The sequence below is a fragment of the Camelina sativa genome, chromosome 14 (assembly GCF_030686135.1).
Source record: "Camelina sativa cultivar CO46 ecotype springtype chromosome 14, ASM3068613v1".
Lineage (NCBI taxonomy): Eukaryota > Viridiplantae > Streptophyta > Magnoliopsida > Brassicales > Brassicaceae > Camelina > Camelina sativa.
In genome coordinates, this window is record NC_141893.1 from 3,381,984 (window position 1) to 3,396,804 (window position 14,821).

Below are 14,821 nucleotides of genomic sequence, written 5' to 3' on the forward strand. Positions count from 1 at the left end.
CTATATTTTCGTACATTAAGGATATATGTTGCAGAAAGTAGAACGCTTATAATAAGATAAAGTGGGTTCGATTAGATTTTAGAGAGTGTTGTTCCGATTAAGAAGCTGATGTAAATGGCTGGGTAATTTTGCTAAATATAAATCTGGAAAAACAAAAGGATGTCTCAATATTGCTGCTTTGGATTATCCAATCAAAGGAAGAGCAAAAGAGTGACTAGAAGAAACTAAAACTTAATTTTGAGCAAACAGAGAGGCCTAAGCTTTCTGATTCAACCGTTGCCTTACAAAACTGATTCCCTGTACAAAAGGCTTAATAGGCGGCGTCAATTACATTTCCTACACTTCCCTCAACAGTTTCCACTGCTTCAGCTTCTTCTGCAACTGATCAGCCTCACTTCCAATTCCCATCTCCTCTACGCCTTTAACTATTGAGGTATATATTGTCTCATCTGGCTTACATCCACTTGTTAGCATTATCTCAACAACCTCTACTGCCATTTCCATCTCTTTATTCTTGCATAGCCCTTGGATCACCAACTTGTAAGTGCTACCTCTGATTCCATTCCCTCTATTGCTCGTCTCCTTTAAAACTTGACTCGCATCTTCAACTAAGTTTGCCCGGCAGAAACCATATATTAAAGAACGACGGGTTATATCATCGGGAGAGATTCCAGCATCCCGCATCTGATGGTACAGCTCCAATGATTTTTCCATCAGTCCCTTTCTGGCCAACCCATCGATTACAGAGTTATAAGTGATCAAGCCCGGCGGACAACTCGTGCTTTTAAGCAATCCAAGTAACTTAATCGCATCATCGACCATTCCCTCTTTGGACATGGCTCCTAGAACTGTATTGTAAGTGACAATGTCAGGTGAGCACTTTTGTTCCAGCATCTGGTAGAAGAAGTCGATTGCACGACTCAAAAGCCTGGCTTTGCATAAACCATTAATCAAGATGTTGTAAGTGACAACTGTTGGAGAGTAGGACGTCTGGTACATGATGTTTAGAATCTCCTCCACTTCATCCCAGTACTCGTGAGAACAAAGAGAATGTAGAAGAGTGTTGTAAGTTACGGTGTTCAGTTCCAGTCCATGAGATAGAATATGCTGAATGACCAAAGCCACCTCCTCTAAATTCCCTCGCCTGCAGTTATAGTTAACCAGAGAATTATATGTGACAATATCAGGATAACAACCTTCCACTGCCATGTCTTCTAAAACTTCCATAGCTCGAGCGCTTCCACAGTACCTGCACACGAGTTCAACCAAAACCGTGTATGTAATCATGTATGGAGGGCAACCATTCCGCAGTTGTTCCTTCCAAAACCTGATGGCTTGCTCAGCCTTCCCATGATCAAACATACACCGAATCACTGTATTATAGGTAATCACATCTGGAGGGCTCCCACTCAAGCTCATGTCTTCTAAGAGGACCAAGGCAGATCTTATATGCCCTTTCTTGCAAAGATTTCCGATGATCATGTTATAGGTAATAGTGTCTGGAACCCCACCAGACATTACCATTATTCTCAAGATACCCATTGCTTTATCCAGCTGATCAATTCTAGCTAGACCACGGACTAAGTTTGAGCAAGAAGGGAAATGAGGAACCTGATTATGACGTGCCATCACCTCGACAAGTTTGCAAGCGTCTGTTAACTTCCCATTGCTGCACAGGTTATGAAGGATCTCATTGTTTGTCTCTTGGTCGTTTTCGGTAATTGGTCCATCAGAGGATAAACTCGAAGAACCTAAATGCTTCCTCGGTTTCACTCTGGCTCTCAAGTTAGTACCGACACCATAGTGATGGAATTCTGAGCTTCTCTCAGTAACATCATTTACATGGTCGATGCACACACCATTGAGCACGCCCTGGCATCTCATCATATAAACATCCTTTTTCAACACAATTTCTTGCTTCAAATCTAAAGAAGACATCTTTCTGCAAGATAAAGGATTCAACAAACAGAGATTCGTCTGCTTTGGAGACAAACTTGGCATATGCAAGAAGTGAACCTCAAGTAGCCAATTTGATGAAGCCATCTCTCGACCCAGTTTAACAAAGCAAAGATCTTTCCTTTCACAAAATCGTATTAGACCCAGAAAAATTTGCTGTACGGAAGTTCAATCCTTTGCTGTAAGGAAGCTCAATTCTTGGAGAAACCAAACCTGTGAAAAGGAAAGATACAAGCTTGAAGCTTCAGACAGAGAAGCAGAAACAGATTCAAACAAAAAAAGAAGCAGAAAATTCTCAAAGTAGGGATAAGTTTGAGCAACCGAAGCAAACACAAATCTGGAGAAATGAGTGTAAGAACGCACTCACCGTTCGTTCGTTCGTTCGTCGAAGCTGTGCGAGTCTTTTTGGCTTCTTCAACGCGGGGTTTGAGAGAGTTGATAAGTAGGGTTTATACTTAATTTACAATATACACCCTCCATGTCTCTACTTTTTTCATTTCTTTCCAATCACTTCTGAAATTACATTCACCTCCTCTTTTTCTTTATTCTCTTTTGTATTATTGGTACTTTGACTACTAAATCCCACTGCGATTTTGGTAAATAAATAAAATATACCAGCATTTAACGCGCTAGATACTAATATTATTGAATACAAATAAATTAATAGTAAGAAAATTATGGTTGTGCAACACTTAAATAAGTAAACTCGTATTATTGTAATTCAGCACTCTTGATCTAGAAGATTGCATTATCATATTCAAATTTATAATATGTTGGTCCAAAAATATTAATAATTTGTCGATAACCTAATTTTTTTTGGTTCAATGTATATTACAATAACTCTTTTGGGAAAGACAATATGACATGATCGTATTCAAATTATCCGCCCTGTAAATACAAATCTTAATCTAGTAATATATACTTACTTATCTAAATTAGTAAAATTTCTTTATATAATTTGTGTGGATTAGCTGTAATGTTAGTAGTAAAAAATGTTTTTGTTGTTTTTGGGTGTTAAAAAGACCCAAACAAAAGTCATAAAACAACAATTATACGTAAAATGAAATAGTTTAATTGCTTTATATGGGTGGGTTGGGTTCCCTTGAGTCTTGAGAGAGAGAGAGAGAGATAGAGAGAGAAAAACAAAATATTCGTAAAGAGTAGTTGCATAGGAAATTGCATCTGCTTGCTTTTAGAAGCGTTATAACTTATAACCAAGCCAAGAAGACATCATCACACATCAAAATAGAGGGCAGCAGCGCAAGGGAAGAAGAAAAAAAAATCCCAGAAATATATATTTATATTATTTATCAAAAGCCCAGAGCACCAAAAGCCACCCACATGTTTCATCATCTCATGATCTTAAAATTGTTTGTAGAAAAAACAAGGTGATGATGATGATGATGATAAGAGTTTAATCTTAAATCTTTGTAAACCCAGTGAATCAAATAAAAGTGTAGATTAGATTAGATAGCTGTTTTTTTTTGCATCTTGTTTGTTTGATTTTGGTTCTTCTTTTTCATCAGAGATTTTTTTTAATATCACAAAGAAAGAAAGAAACCCAAAACAACAACATATGTGGATGGACCTGTAGATTTAATTCCAATTTTGCCCTTTTCTTCTTCTTCTACCTGATTTTTTTTTTTATTTTGTTTTTCTGGGAATATTGGAAAAAGGTTTGGTTTCATTATTTTGGACCTTTTTATTTTTATTTATTTATTTATGGTTTGTGTGTGTTTGTGGCTTAGCTTTTGAATTTTCTTAATTTTTATGCAAACATGGAAAATGACATGCGATAAGAAGATAATCTGAATCTAGGGTTAGATCTGTTGAAAACTGGATTATTCAATTTTTACCTAAGATTGATTTCAACGATTTTAGATTTTAGGGTTTCTTCAGATCTTTTACATCCTTGTTGATTGTTAATTTTTTTTTTCTGATTTGTTGAATCTGCTGGGTGCAGTAGTTGTTGATGGAGCTCCAGCTGTTTTGAGAAACCCTAAATCAAAGACTATGTAAGCATTTTCCTCTTTTTTTTTTTTTTTTTTTTTGAATGATTCTTCATAATTAGCGATGATGAACCTTTTATATATGTAATCTCTCGTACTTTGCCCTTAAAATCCGCACACCATTTTGTTGATGTTATTATTGTTTATTATTTATAGTTTTTGGTTGTGATATTCTTGAGACATGAAATTTGTAGTGTTGGCACAGAAGTAATGGGGACAGAGCTTATGAGAATCTGTGTTAAAGATGAAAGTGATGATTTGCCATCTGTTCCTCCTGGGTTTGAATCATATGCCACTTTCACTTTAAAAAGGCTACCCCCTGGTTCTTCTGATAAAGCCATGACTCCCATTGAAACTGTTCCTGTTACCGAACAACCCAAGATGGAAGTTGAGACCGATGAATCCAAAGCTGCTCGCTCTCTTCGCCGTAATAGACCTTGGATTAATTATGATGATGATGATGATGATGTTGCTAACAATGACAATGCCGCATCTCAACAACATCTTGATCAAGTGAGTTCTTTGTTTTGCATTTACTTTATAACAACTTGTGTTTCCATCTTGATCAACTTGCCTTTCTCATGCATCTGTCTTGTTGCAGAATTCTAAAGTCGAGCCTTCTTTACCAAAGGGTGTGGTTAGGGGTTGTGAAGAATGTAAAGACTGCCAAAAGGTTGATCTCAGTTAATGCTCAACTATAAATGTCTTTCCCTTTAGGATTGGATGCCTTATCTTTTCTTGTATCGTAGTTTTCTCATGACCCTCTAACGTCATTTTCACAAGTTTGGCAGGTAACTGCGAAATGGCATCCAGATGAAGCTCGTAGGCCTGACCTTGAAGACGCCCCTGTATTCTACCCGAGCGAAGAGGTCTTGTTCATATTCTGTACTTCCAAACCTTTTGAACTGAATTTCTATGTAAATAGATCCATATATCTGACATAAGCTGCAAACCTGTTTCTAGGAGTTTGAAGACACTTTGAATTATATAGCTAAAATAAGACCGGAAGCTGAAAAGTATGGAATCTGTCGCATTGTTCCTCCTCCTTCCTGGAAACCCCCCTGCCCACTGAGAGAAAAGCAAGTATGGGAGGGTTCTAAATTTGCGACTCGTGTCCAAAGAGTTGATAAACTTCAGAACCGGAGTTCAATGAAGAAGATTTCAAAGCTTTCTAATCAAATGAGAAAGAAGAAAAGAAAGTTCATGAAAACGGGAACGGATCCTGTCACTAGTGGCATGAGCGATTCCTGTTCTGCAAGCACTGGAATGAGTGAACTTGAGACGTTTGGGTTTGAGCCTGGTCCAGGGTTCACACTAAAAGACTTCCAGAAATATGCTGATGATTTCAAGGCTCAGTATTTTAAAAAGAGTGAAACTTCTACAGACAATGAATGTAAAGTTGGTAATTCCATAGACTGCTGGGAGCCAGCAGTTGAGGATGTTGAAGGTGAATATTGGCGGATAGTAGATAAAGCAACTGAAGAGATAGAGGTGAACTTTTGTTCCAGTTGTTTATTTTATTTTATTTGGGGGTTTATGTTTTGTATCTCCTAACTGACGCAATGATATTTCAATATAGGTTCTATATGGTGCTGACCTTGAAACTGGGGTATTTGGTAGTGGATTTCCCAAGACATCATCAAGTCACAATGCTTCTTCTTCAGAGGAAAAATATGCAAGATCAGGCTGGAACTTAAATAACTTTCCAAGGCTTCCGGGATCCCTCCTTAGGTACGAGGGCAGTGATATTTCCGGTGTCCTTGTGCCGTGGTTGTATATTGGGATGTGCTTTTCTTCTTTCTGTTGGGTAAGATTGATCTCTGTGAATTGCATAATTTTATTTTGCATGTTACATCATATGCTGAGTTAGGATATTTCCTTTTACTGAAATCAAACATAGGCTCATACTATAACTTATAACTACAACAGAATGCACTTATTATGAATGTGATCGAATTTCTCTGCTACATAATTTCAATGATCGGTTATCCATTATTCGCAAAGCTGATATATTTAATTCAATTTCCGAATAAAGTAAGGTTGAGGATATTTATTTCATCATCTGAAAAACCTGAACGAAATTGATTATCGTTTCATATCTTTTGTCTGTTTCAAAACATTCCGCATATGGAACTCTTCCCAAATGCTTTAGTGTAACATATTATAAACTTTTCTTAAACCAGTGGATGTATTTTTCATTACTCTACATCTTATTTTGCTCTGACATTCCTTTTGTTACTGCTTTTTGTTTTTGTTTCCTTGATACAGCATGTTGAAGATCACCACTTGTATTCGTTGAATTATATGCACTGGGGTGCACCAAAATTGTGGTATGGTGTTGGGGGGAAGGATGCTGTTAAACTCGAGGATGCGATGAGAAAGCATTTGCCGGACCTTTTCGAAGAACAGCCTGACTTGCTTCATAAGCTAGTAAGCATTAGATATTTTCCATTTCTGTAGTTAATAACCCTGTAGGAGTTCTATAGATCCATTTTTCATCCTCTAACGACTTGCTCCTGATTTAAATACATTTGTTGCACATCATTCTTTCGGTATCGTTTACGTAACATAAATCCTATGATGCTCTTTCGTGTAGGTTACACAACTCTCCCCATCAAAACTGAAAACCGCAGGAGTACCTGTGCACCGTTGTGTCCAGCATGCTGGAGAGTTTGTCTTGACTTTTCCCCGGGCATATCATGCCGGGTTTAATTCTGGTTTCAACTGTGCTGAAGCGGTAAATGTAGCACCAGTTGACTGGTTGCCTCATGGGCAGATTGCCATAGAGTTATACTGTCAACAGGGTAGAAAAACGTCCATCTCGCATGATAAATTGTTGCTTGGGGCAGCAAGAGAAGTAGTGAAAGCTGACTGGGAGCTGAACTTACTAAAGAAAAATACTGTAGATAACTTAAGGTGGAAAGCATTTAGTGGCAAGGATGGAATTTTGGCAAAAACGCTCAAGGTAGAATTATCCTTTGTCTTGATTCTAGAAATTAGTTGCTATTTAGTGTGAATGATTGGAAAATCCTGAAGTCGTTGTTAATTTAAGAGGTATCTTTGTAAACCGGTATCTTTATTTAAGAGGTATCAATGTGGTGATTAATTGACTTTGTCATGTTTTATATAGGCACGCATTGACATGGAACGTACCAAAAGAGAATTCTTGTGCAACTCTTCACTTGCATTGAAGATGCACACTAATTTTGATGCTACCAACGAGAGAGAGTGCTGTATATGTTTCTTTGACTTGCACCTGTCTGCTGCTGGTTGCCGTTGTTCCCCAGAGAAGTATTCATGTTTGAGTCATGTGAAGCAGTTGTGTTCATGTTCATGGGTCACTAAATATTTTCTATTTCGCTATGATATCGATGAACTGAATGTACTTGTTGAGGCAGTGGAAGGGAAACTGAGTTCTGTATATAGATGGGCGCGTCAAGATCTAGGATTGGCATTAACTACACAAATTTCAGGAACCAAGATGGAGATAGATGAGGAAGAGAAAGTGCACAAGGACCTGAGTCCACAAGCAGCTGCAATTTCAGCGAAAGATGTGCAGTTGAAAGTAACATTAAGAGAAGATCTAAGCAAAGGGTTAGAGAAGGGGAGTAAATTATCAGATGTTAATTTACTTCTGAAAGACAAGGAGGAGCAGTTAACGTCAAGCCACTGTATAAAGCCTGTCAAAGAAGAAACTGTATATGATTCTTCTGATCCAAAAGTTTCAGCTTGCCAATCATCTGAAGGAGGTATACTTTCTGTGACAACTGCAAAGCCCGTTAGTGGTAAAAAGAATTCACAGATTCTACCCAATGATGTGATACTCCTCAGTGATGATGAGCATGACAAACCTAGGAAACGAGGTTCGGTGAGAAGAGATGCAGTTTCTTCTGGCAACAAACTGGAAGTACGAGAGAGACCAACCCACGTTTTAGCATTAGAAGCTTCTGCTAAAATTGCTGCTCCAATTTGCCGAAGGCTAGGAGATTCTTTGCCTCATACCCGAAACGCTATATCATTGCCTACTAATGACCAAAGAGCGACGAGGGGGGATGTACCGAGTTCTGCATCGCACATGGAAGTTAATGCCGAGGCTGGTGTGCTTGCTCAGAATATATGTAACAGAATAAACACTAACAACCACGGTGGTGAAAAAGCTACTAGTTGTAAACCCAAAAAGTCTGGAGGTTTGGTGATATTGGATGTGGTTGATGGGGCAAGAAGTAATTCAGGTACACCATCTTGTTCGCAAAACAATAGTCCAGATGGGTTCATTCGCCAAAAGGGTCCCCGTATTGCAAAGGTCGTGAGGAGAATCAATTGCAATGTAGAGCCTTTAAGTTATGGATGTGTGTTTTCTGGAAAATCATGGTGCAGCCGCCGAGCAATTTTCCCTAAAGGTGACCTGTGGTCAAGTATTTTTGCAATTTGAGAACAAAAACAGTTATACATTTTGCAAGTGTTTAATGTCTTTTCTTATTTGGTGCAGGATTTCGTAGCCGGGTTAGGTACCTAAACATTTTGGATCCAAGAAATATGTGCTTCTACATTTCAGAAATTCTGGATGCTGGACGCGACAGTCCATTGTTCATGGTCAGTTGGTAGATAGATGCTGATCTTATTTGACTAACCGTATTATATGTCAGAGTAGTGTTTCAGTTTATTACATAACCACATGAATATTTCCGGAGAAAAAGGGTTGTATTGCCTTGATTATATTGGTAATTGTGTGGTATGTTCTTCTTCTCAGGTTTACTTGGAGAGTAATCCCAGTGAGGTGTTTGTTCACTTGTCGCCTACAAGATGCTGGGAGATGGTAAAAGATAGAGTGAACCAGGAGATAAGTAAGCAACACAAAGCCGGAAAATCAGATCTTCCTCCTTTGCAACCCGCTGGGAGTCCCGACGGTTTTGAAATGTTTGGATATTCATCACCCGCAATTGTACAGGTAATTCTTTACAAGTTTTGAATTCGGCTCGGATTTATATAATTGCATTGAAACTTATATGGACGGTTTTGTAATTATATGTACAAAGAAAACTATTTCAACAACAATCCTAGGTAAAACCAACTTTTTAGATATCCTCTTCTTCTCTGTTAGCTAGAAAGAGTCGAATAATAGCACTGTTGGTTTTGAAAATGTAAAGCTTCATTTGTAAATCTTGTTGATAGATACTCTAATGTGATTAACAGGCTATCGAAGCATTAGACGTGAATCGAGTATGCACAGACTATTGGGATTCCAGGCCTTATTCGCGACCACAAGTTCAGTTCCCTGCAAATCCTCTTCCCAGAGAAGTCAACACAAGTGTCAGATCATTGGGTGTAGGAAATGTTCAGAATGCCCCCCAACACCGGTTATTACCTACCGGAACAAACTCTATTCTCAAAGTTCTGTTCAAGAAAGCTAACATGGAGGAACTAAGCTCACTTCAAGAGGTTTTAAGTGAGTCTAACTCGGATTTGGTGACCGAACTTGTGAAGGAAGAGCTCCAGAACCGGCGTTGATATGATTAGAAGGGAATTGATTTTAGTATGTACATACGGAGTTGAATCCAGTTACTGTTTTGCAGGATGAGGCTCCCTTCCCTACTCATTCTTTTTGGCACCCTTACAGAGGAAGGATATAAGAATATAACTAAAAAACCCAGTTTCTTCGTCTGTCTCATAACAAAAAGAAAAGAGAAAGAGAAAGATAGAAGTTTATATAGGGTTCTTAAAACCATTAGTTTTGGATACTAGTCGGACTCATGTGTGGCTTGGTTTCCACATCAGTTTACTAGTATGACATTGTTTCTCTGTTTTGAAGTCCAAAGGACATGAATTTAAGGACAATGATGACATTTCACCAAAGCGTTTGAGACTTTTTGAGTGATGATGAGAAAAGTGGTGAGTTGCTTTCAAAAATCAAAACTTAAATACTTAACATTGGTACCACCCAAAAAAAAGAAGTAAACTTCTGGATAACCCAAAAGTGAGGAATCATTGTAACAATTTTATTGAGATCCTTAATAATAGTCATAATAAAGCGTACTTGCAATAAACAACACTTAATAGTTAATAGACGATACTTGTTGACGATACCCAAAAGAAAAAGGAGAAGCATAATACGGTTTCGCCAAATTAGTTCCGGCTTGGTTCTTGTATCGTCTGCACTGCTTGCTGTCAAAGAAAACATCAATTTCATATAGATTGTTGTTAAACTTAACCGCGAATATGGATAGGGTGAGAAATATGAATAATTCTTACTTGTAAGCAAGACAATGTGTAATGCACATCACTTGTTGTTATCTGGTGGTGTATAACCATCCTGATCCTGAAACCACAATAAATAGTGAAATTGTAAAGCCTATACATGTTCACGTTTACAATTACATGTTATATATAGTTTAATGTTTTTGTCCGATATGAAATGACAATTCTTAGCATGTTAATCAAAAGTTTATTTTTGGTTTCCCTCGCAATTTAGAAAAGTGGTTTGTATGTAAACGCAAATACTTCACATACCGGGATGAGTTTTCCGGGATGACGAGAATGCCATTCTCCTCTAGAGTCCTGCGCAGTTTCTCAGCTGTAAGTCTTGAACCATCCTCCATATCCATGAAAATCTGAATAAGAGGCATACACTTAAATTAAACAAATTTCACTTTTTCTTGATAACGATATATAAGTAACTAATTTATATAGTTTATCACACTATCTTAATTTAAATCCTGAATAATGGTTGTGATAATACGCACCATGTTGGTCTCCACGGCTGTAACATTTACTCTAATCCCTTTCATTTGATTCAACCCTTCTGCAAATATATTATGTAATGAGGTTTTTTTATTCAATTGATTATTAGGGTAAAAATAAAATGAGTGTTGCATACGTACCAGCTAACAACTTGGCCTTCTTGTGGTCATGTTGTAGCTTTGGGAGGTTCTCTTGAAGTGCAACCAAAGCGGCTGCCCAAAGAACGCCAATTTGTCTCATTCCTCCACCTAATGCTTTCCTTACTGTTTTCGCCTTCTCTATGAAGCTTTGCGAACCAACAATTACAGATCCTATTGGAGCTCCAAGACCTTTAGATAGACACACCTGAAAACAGAGTGTGTGTGAGTGCGTCTCACTCATCTTTAAGCCAAATTTTTCACATTTTAAAGAAGAAAAAGAAAGGAAATGGCACCGAAACAGAGTCAGCAGCCTTCACAAGCTTATGGACTGGAACTCCAAGTGCCTACAACAAGAAGATTTCATTTATTAATTATGAGTCTTATAATGGAATTACAAATGGAAAAGGGACAGATGATTGATCTTACGATAGAAGCATTGAAAAGACGGGCTCCATCAATATGGAGCTTTACACCATGTCTCTTCGCAATCTCTCCAACTCTCTCAGTGTATTCCACACTCAAACATCTCCCACCACAGCTGCATCAATTATTACTCATAAGAGACCAATTAGTTTATATTAATGCATTCGAACATGGCCCTAATGGAGAGAGTACTTACTTGGCATGAGTGTTCTCCAAGCAAATCAACCTTGTCGATGGATAAAACGTGCTTCCTTTAGGATCTCTGATGGCTGCTTCTATAGCGGCCAAGTCCATGGTCCCGTCTTCTTCATTCTTGATCGTCTTGGGATGCACACCTCCGATGGTCGAAATCCCTCCATTCTCGTAAACATGGATGTGACAGTTGTCTCCAAGAATCACCTCGCTGCCTCTTACATCGCAGTGAACCATCACGCTGATCAGATTTCCCATTGTACCGGATGGCACAAAGAGACCCGCCTCTTTCCCCATCATCTTGGCCATCTCATCTTCAAGACGTCTAGCCGTTGGGTCGTAGCCTAGGACGTCATCATCCACCTCAGCGCCACACATTGCTTCTCTCATCGCATCGGTCGGTCTAGTCACGGTATCTGATCGTAGATCTACACTTCTCATCACCATTTTTACACCAAATTTACCTATATTACATTGTTTTTATTTTATTTTTATTCATTTGTTAGAAAGCCATAGGAACACTTTCGAGTCCCAAACACCTATAAAGTCGGAGTTGGATATTAAAAAAACTTAAAAAAAAAAAAAAAAAAAAAAAAAAAAAAAAAAAGAGAAGCAATGTTACTTTATAAATCTGAGAACATACATATTAGATCTTATAATTACTCTGTTTTTAATATGAGACAATAGAATAAGGAGAATATTAGAAGGAATCATTTAATTAGACTATAATTTAGATTCACTTCCCTAGTGTGAAGTATAATCAAAACATTTTAATTGTAAGATTTATATATGTGGTGTTGAGACTTGAGTCTGTTGAGACATGAAAATGGTGCTCATGCATGTTGAGTAACAAGATTATAGAAAGGAATAAACACATGATCGACAAAAAAAAAAAAAAAAAAAAAAGGAATGAACACATAGAGTATTAAAATATCTAAAACAAGAGGAGCTAGTACCTGTATAAATGAAGAAGGATGCTCTTGTTTCTTACGAAAGTGTTCCAATTCAAAGTTTTTTAAATAAGCTTGCTGTGACCTGACATCATCAAATCAACATATTATAAGAATTCCCTATATATTAATTGAGAAGTATTTTGGCCAAAAAGCTGATGTGTCAGTATTATAAAACTCTAAAGCCAATTTAAGTTTTAATTCTTATCTTCCACATTATTTACATTAATTTGTCGTCAAGATGATTTAATTCCCAACAATTTTTATTAAATTGTGCAAATCACAAAATCAATTTAATATTAATAACATTTTCATCAGTAAAATTAATATATATATATATATATATCAAAAATTAATATATAAATGATTCAATTGGTTATTGTAATCACACATATTTTTTTATTATCCAAATCATTACATGATGTTCACTTAAATGATCTCAATATAATTATAGAGCTCTAAAACCAATTTAAGTTTTAATTCTTACCTTCCACATTATTTACATTAATTTGCCATCAAGATGATCCAACAATTTTTATTAAATTGTGCAAATCACAAACTCAATTTAATATTAATAAGATTTTCATCAGTAAGATTAATATATATATCAAAAATTAATATATAAATGATTCAATTGGTTATTGTTATCATACATATTTTTTTATTATCCAAATCATTACATGATGATGTTCACTTAAATGATCCCCTATATATTAATAGGAAAGCATTTTGGCCAAAAAAACTGACGTGTCAGTATTATGGAGCTCTAAAGCCAATTTGAGTTTTAATTCTTATCCACATTATTTACATTAATTTGTCATCAAGATGATTTAATTCCCAACAATTTTTATTAAATTGTGCAAATCACAAAATCAATTTAATATTAATAACATCTTCATCAGTAAGATTAATATATATATATATATATCAAAAATTAATATATAAATAATTCAATTGGTTATTGTTATAACACATATTTTTTTATTATCCAAATAATTACATAATGTTCACTTAAATGATTTTAAAATATTATCGTTAAGATAATCAACTATAAAAATAATTAAAAAAATAACAATTAATCTCTCATAAAACGTGGGTCTACTACCTAGTTACTATTATTTGAACAGAAAAAACATGGACCCTGAAGCTAAATTAAGAAGAGCTTCTTCAGATTTGGATGTTCCTTCTAAATGGCAGAGAAAGAAATAAAATATTACAAGAATCTTGAAGAAACAGAACCTTTTTGGTCTCAACAGCTAAAGATTCTTTCTTAACGTGAGTCTTCTTTTCTTTTTAATGTATTGTGAGAGAGATAGAGACATGAAAACAAAGGTGAGCGAGTCAGTGCCGCGTGGATAATTTATGTGGGGTTGGTTTTGAGACTTGAGACACACTTAGGCCACCAAAGGTACCATTTGGCTATCATGAACGCCATAGAAAATTAGGAACCGTTGGCATTGAAACTTAGAAAGAAAGAAACGACAAAATCTTTTGTTTGGTTTGATAAGGACAAATAAACTAAACAATTAGTATTGAAGAAAGTAATGTTAATGTTCACGAGAAAAGGATGAAGCTGAGTTTGTATTATTTTATATCGGAAATACACACATACATACGTGTCCTAAGGCAAACGTATTTCACGAGATTGTTGTCTTGTTATTATTCTCGGACTCATCGACGAACCAAAAGTTTTAATATTCATAAATTTCAATTGCAAATCAGTAAATTGATCTAGGACACATGTATAAAAAACATCACCGTTAAATAGTGTACGGAGATACTAACACATACAAAATGTTAGAAATCACCACTTTAAAGACAAATACACATGAGAGATATTATAAAAACGTACCTTCAATTCATACACTTACGGTGACCTCTAAGTCCGACTAACCATCCACCAAAACTTCATATATATACTCTATGCATATGGTTGAATTGAATATTTATGTAATCCTTGGAACATATTCTTACTATAAAATCAGTCAAATTATATTTATATACTACCAAATATAAAATTTAGGCCACTACAATTATGAATATAATCTTACAAAACCAAATATAGTTCCTATATCAATTGTTCAACGTTTAATTTTTTTTTTTTTTTTGCTTACCGTTGATTCATCATTTTCACAATTAACCGATGTACCAGGTAAGGTTCGTTACCAACATTAATTCTAAGAAGGTGAGTTGAATGAAGTTGTTTGTTTATTCAAAAAAAGGAAGAAGAAGAGGAAGATGGTACATGAGAGCATATTAGGGAACGTACCACTTTGGTAGTTAAAAAAGGCGATGAAGTCGAAGACGGAACTCAAATCGTATACTTGTCAAAAACTGTGTAACTTTATAGTGTGGAACAGCTGTAACTACATCTCCATGTCTCTCTCTTTCTCTATTTATAGATAGAGAGAGA

General features: G+C 36.2%; 3 protein-coding genes across 15 annotated transcripts; 1 reads left to right on the plus strand and 2 right to left on the minus strand.

Moving 5' to 3' along the window:
* Nucleotides 1–115: 115 nt before the first annotated feature.
* Nucleotides 116–3,295, minus strand: LOC104739454 (uncharacterized). Its single transcript, XM_010459802.2, has 2 exons — nt 2,324–3,295; nt 116–2,169 (listed from the first exon to the last, which is right to left on the minus strand). The coding sequence occupies exon 2, from the start codon at nt 2,041–2,043 to the stop codon at nt 337–339; it is 1,707 nt and encodes a 568-aa protein (XP_010458104.1). The 5' UTR covers nt 2,044–2,169; nt 2,324–3,295; the 3' UTR covers nt 116–336.
* LOC104739456 (putative lysine-specific demethylase JMJ16) lies at nt 3,003–9,818 on the plus strand. Of its 10 annotated transcripts, none has more exons than XM_087484255.1 (13): nt 3,003–3,344; nt 3,923–3,971; nt 4,160–4,478; nt 4,567–4,638; nt 4,757–4,834; nt 4,929–5,456; nt 5,545–5,772; nt 6,234–6,395; nt 6,562–6,930; nt 7,096–8,365; nt 8,455–8,558; nt 8,716–8,913; nt 9,159–9,818. In XM_087484255.1, the coding sequence occupies exons 3-13, from the start codon at nt 4,176–4,178 to the stop codon at nt 9,471–9,473; spliced, it is 3,627 nt and encodes a 1,208-aa protein (XP_087340381.1). In that variant the 5' UTR covers nt 3,003–3,344; nt 3,923–3,971; nt 4,160–4,175; the 3' UTR covers nt 9,474–9,818. The 10 variants fall into 10 exon arrangements, with proteins under 10 accessions (XP_087340381.1, XP_087340380.1, XP_087340386.1 ...); XM_087484254.1 differs by having other exon boundaries at nt 3,004–3,344; nt 3,920–3,971; XM_087484260.1 differs by having other exon boundaries at nt 3,068–3,344; nt 3,920–3,971; nt 4,171–4,478.
* A 122-nt stretch (nt 9,819–9,940) lies between these two features.
* Nucleotides 9,941–14,789, minus strand: LOC104739457 (low-specificity L-threonine aldolase 1). 4 transcript variants are annotated; one of them, XM_010459806.3, is made up of 11 exons: nt 14,678–14,778; nt 14,261–14,329; nt 12,415–12,493; nt 11,463–11,922; nt 11,270–11,381; nt 11,137–11,187; nt 10,844–11,048; nt 10,706–10,764; nt 10,473–10,573; nt 10,215–10,281; nt 9,941–10,127 (listed from the first exon to the last, which is right to left on the minus strand). In XM_010459806.3, exons 4-11 carry the CDS (start codon nt 11,903–11,905, stop codon nt 10,089–10,091), a joined length of 1,077 nt encoding a protein of 358 aa, XP_010458108.1. In that variant the 5' UTR covers nt 11,906–11,922; nt 12,415–12,493; nt 14,261–14,329; nt 14,678–14,778; the 3' UTR covers nt 9,941–10,088. The 4 variants fall into 4 exon arrangements, with proteins under 4 accessions (XP_010458108.1, XP_010458106.1, XP_087340392.1 ...); XM_010459804.2 differs by lacking the exon at nt 14,261–14,329 and having other exon boundaries at nt 14,678–14,789; XM_087484266.1 differs by lacking the exon at nt 14,261–14,329 and having other exon boundaries at nt 14,523–14,776.
* Between the last annotated feature and the right edge of the window lie 32 nt (nt 14,790–14,821).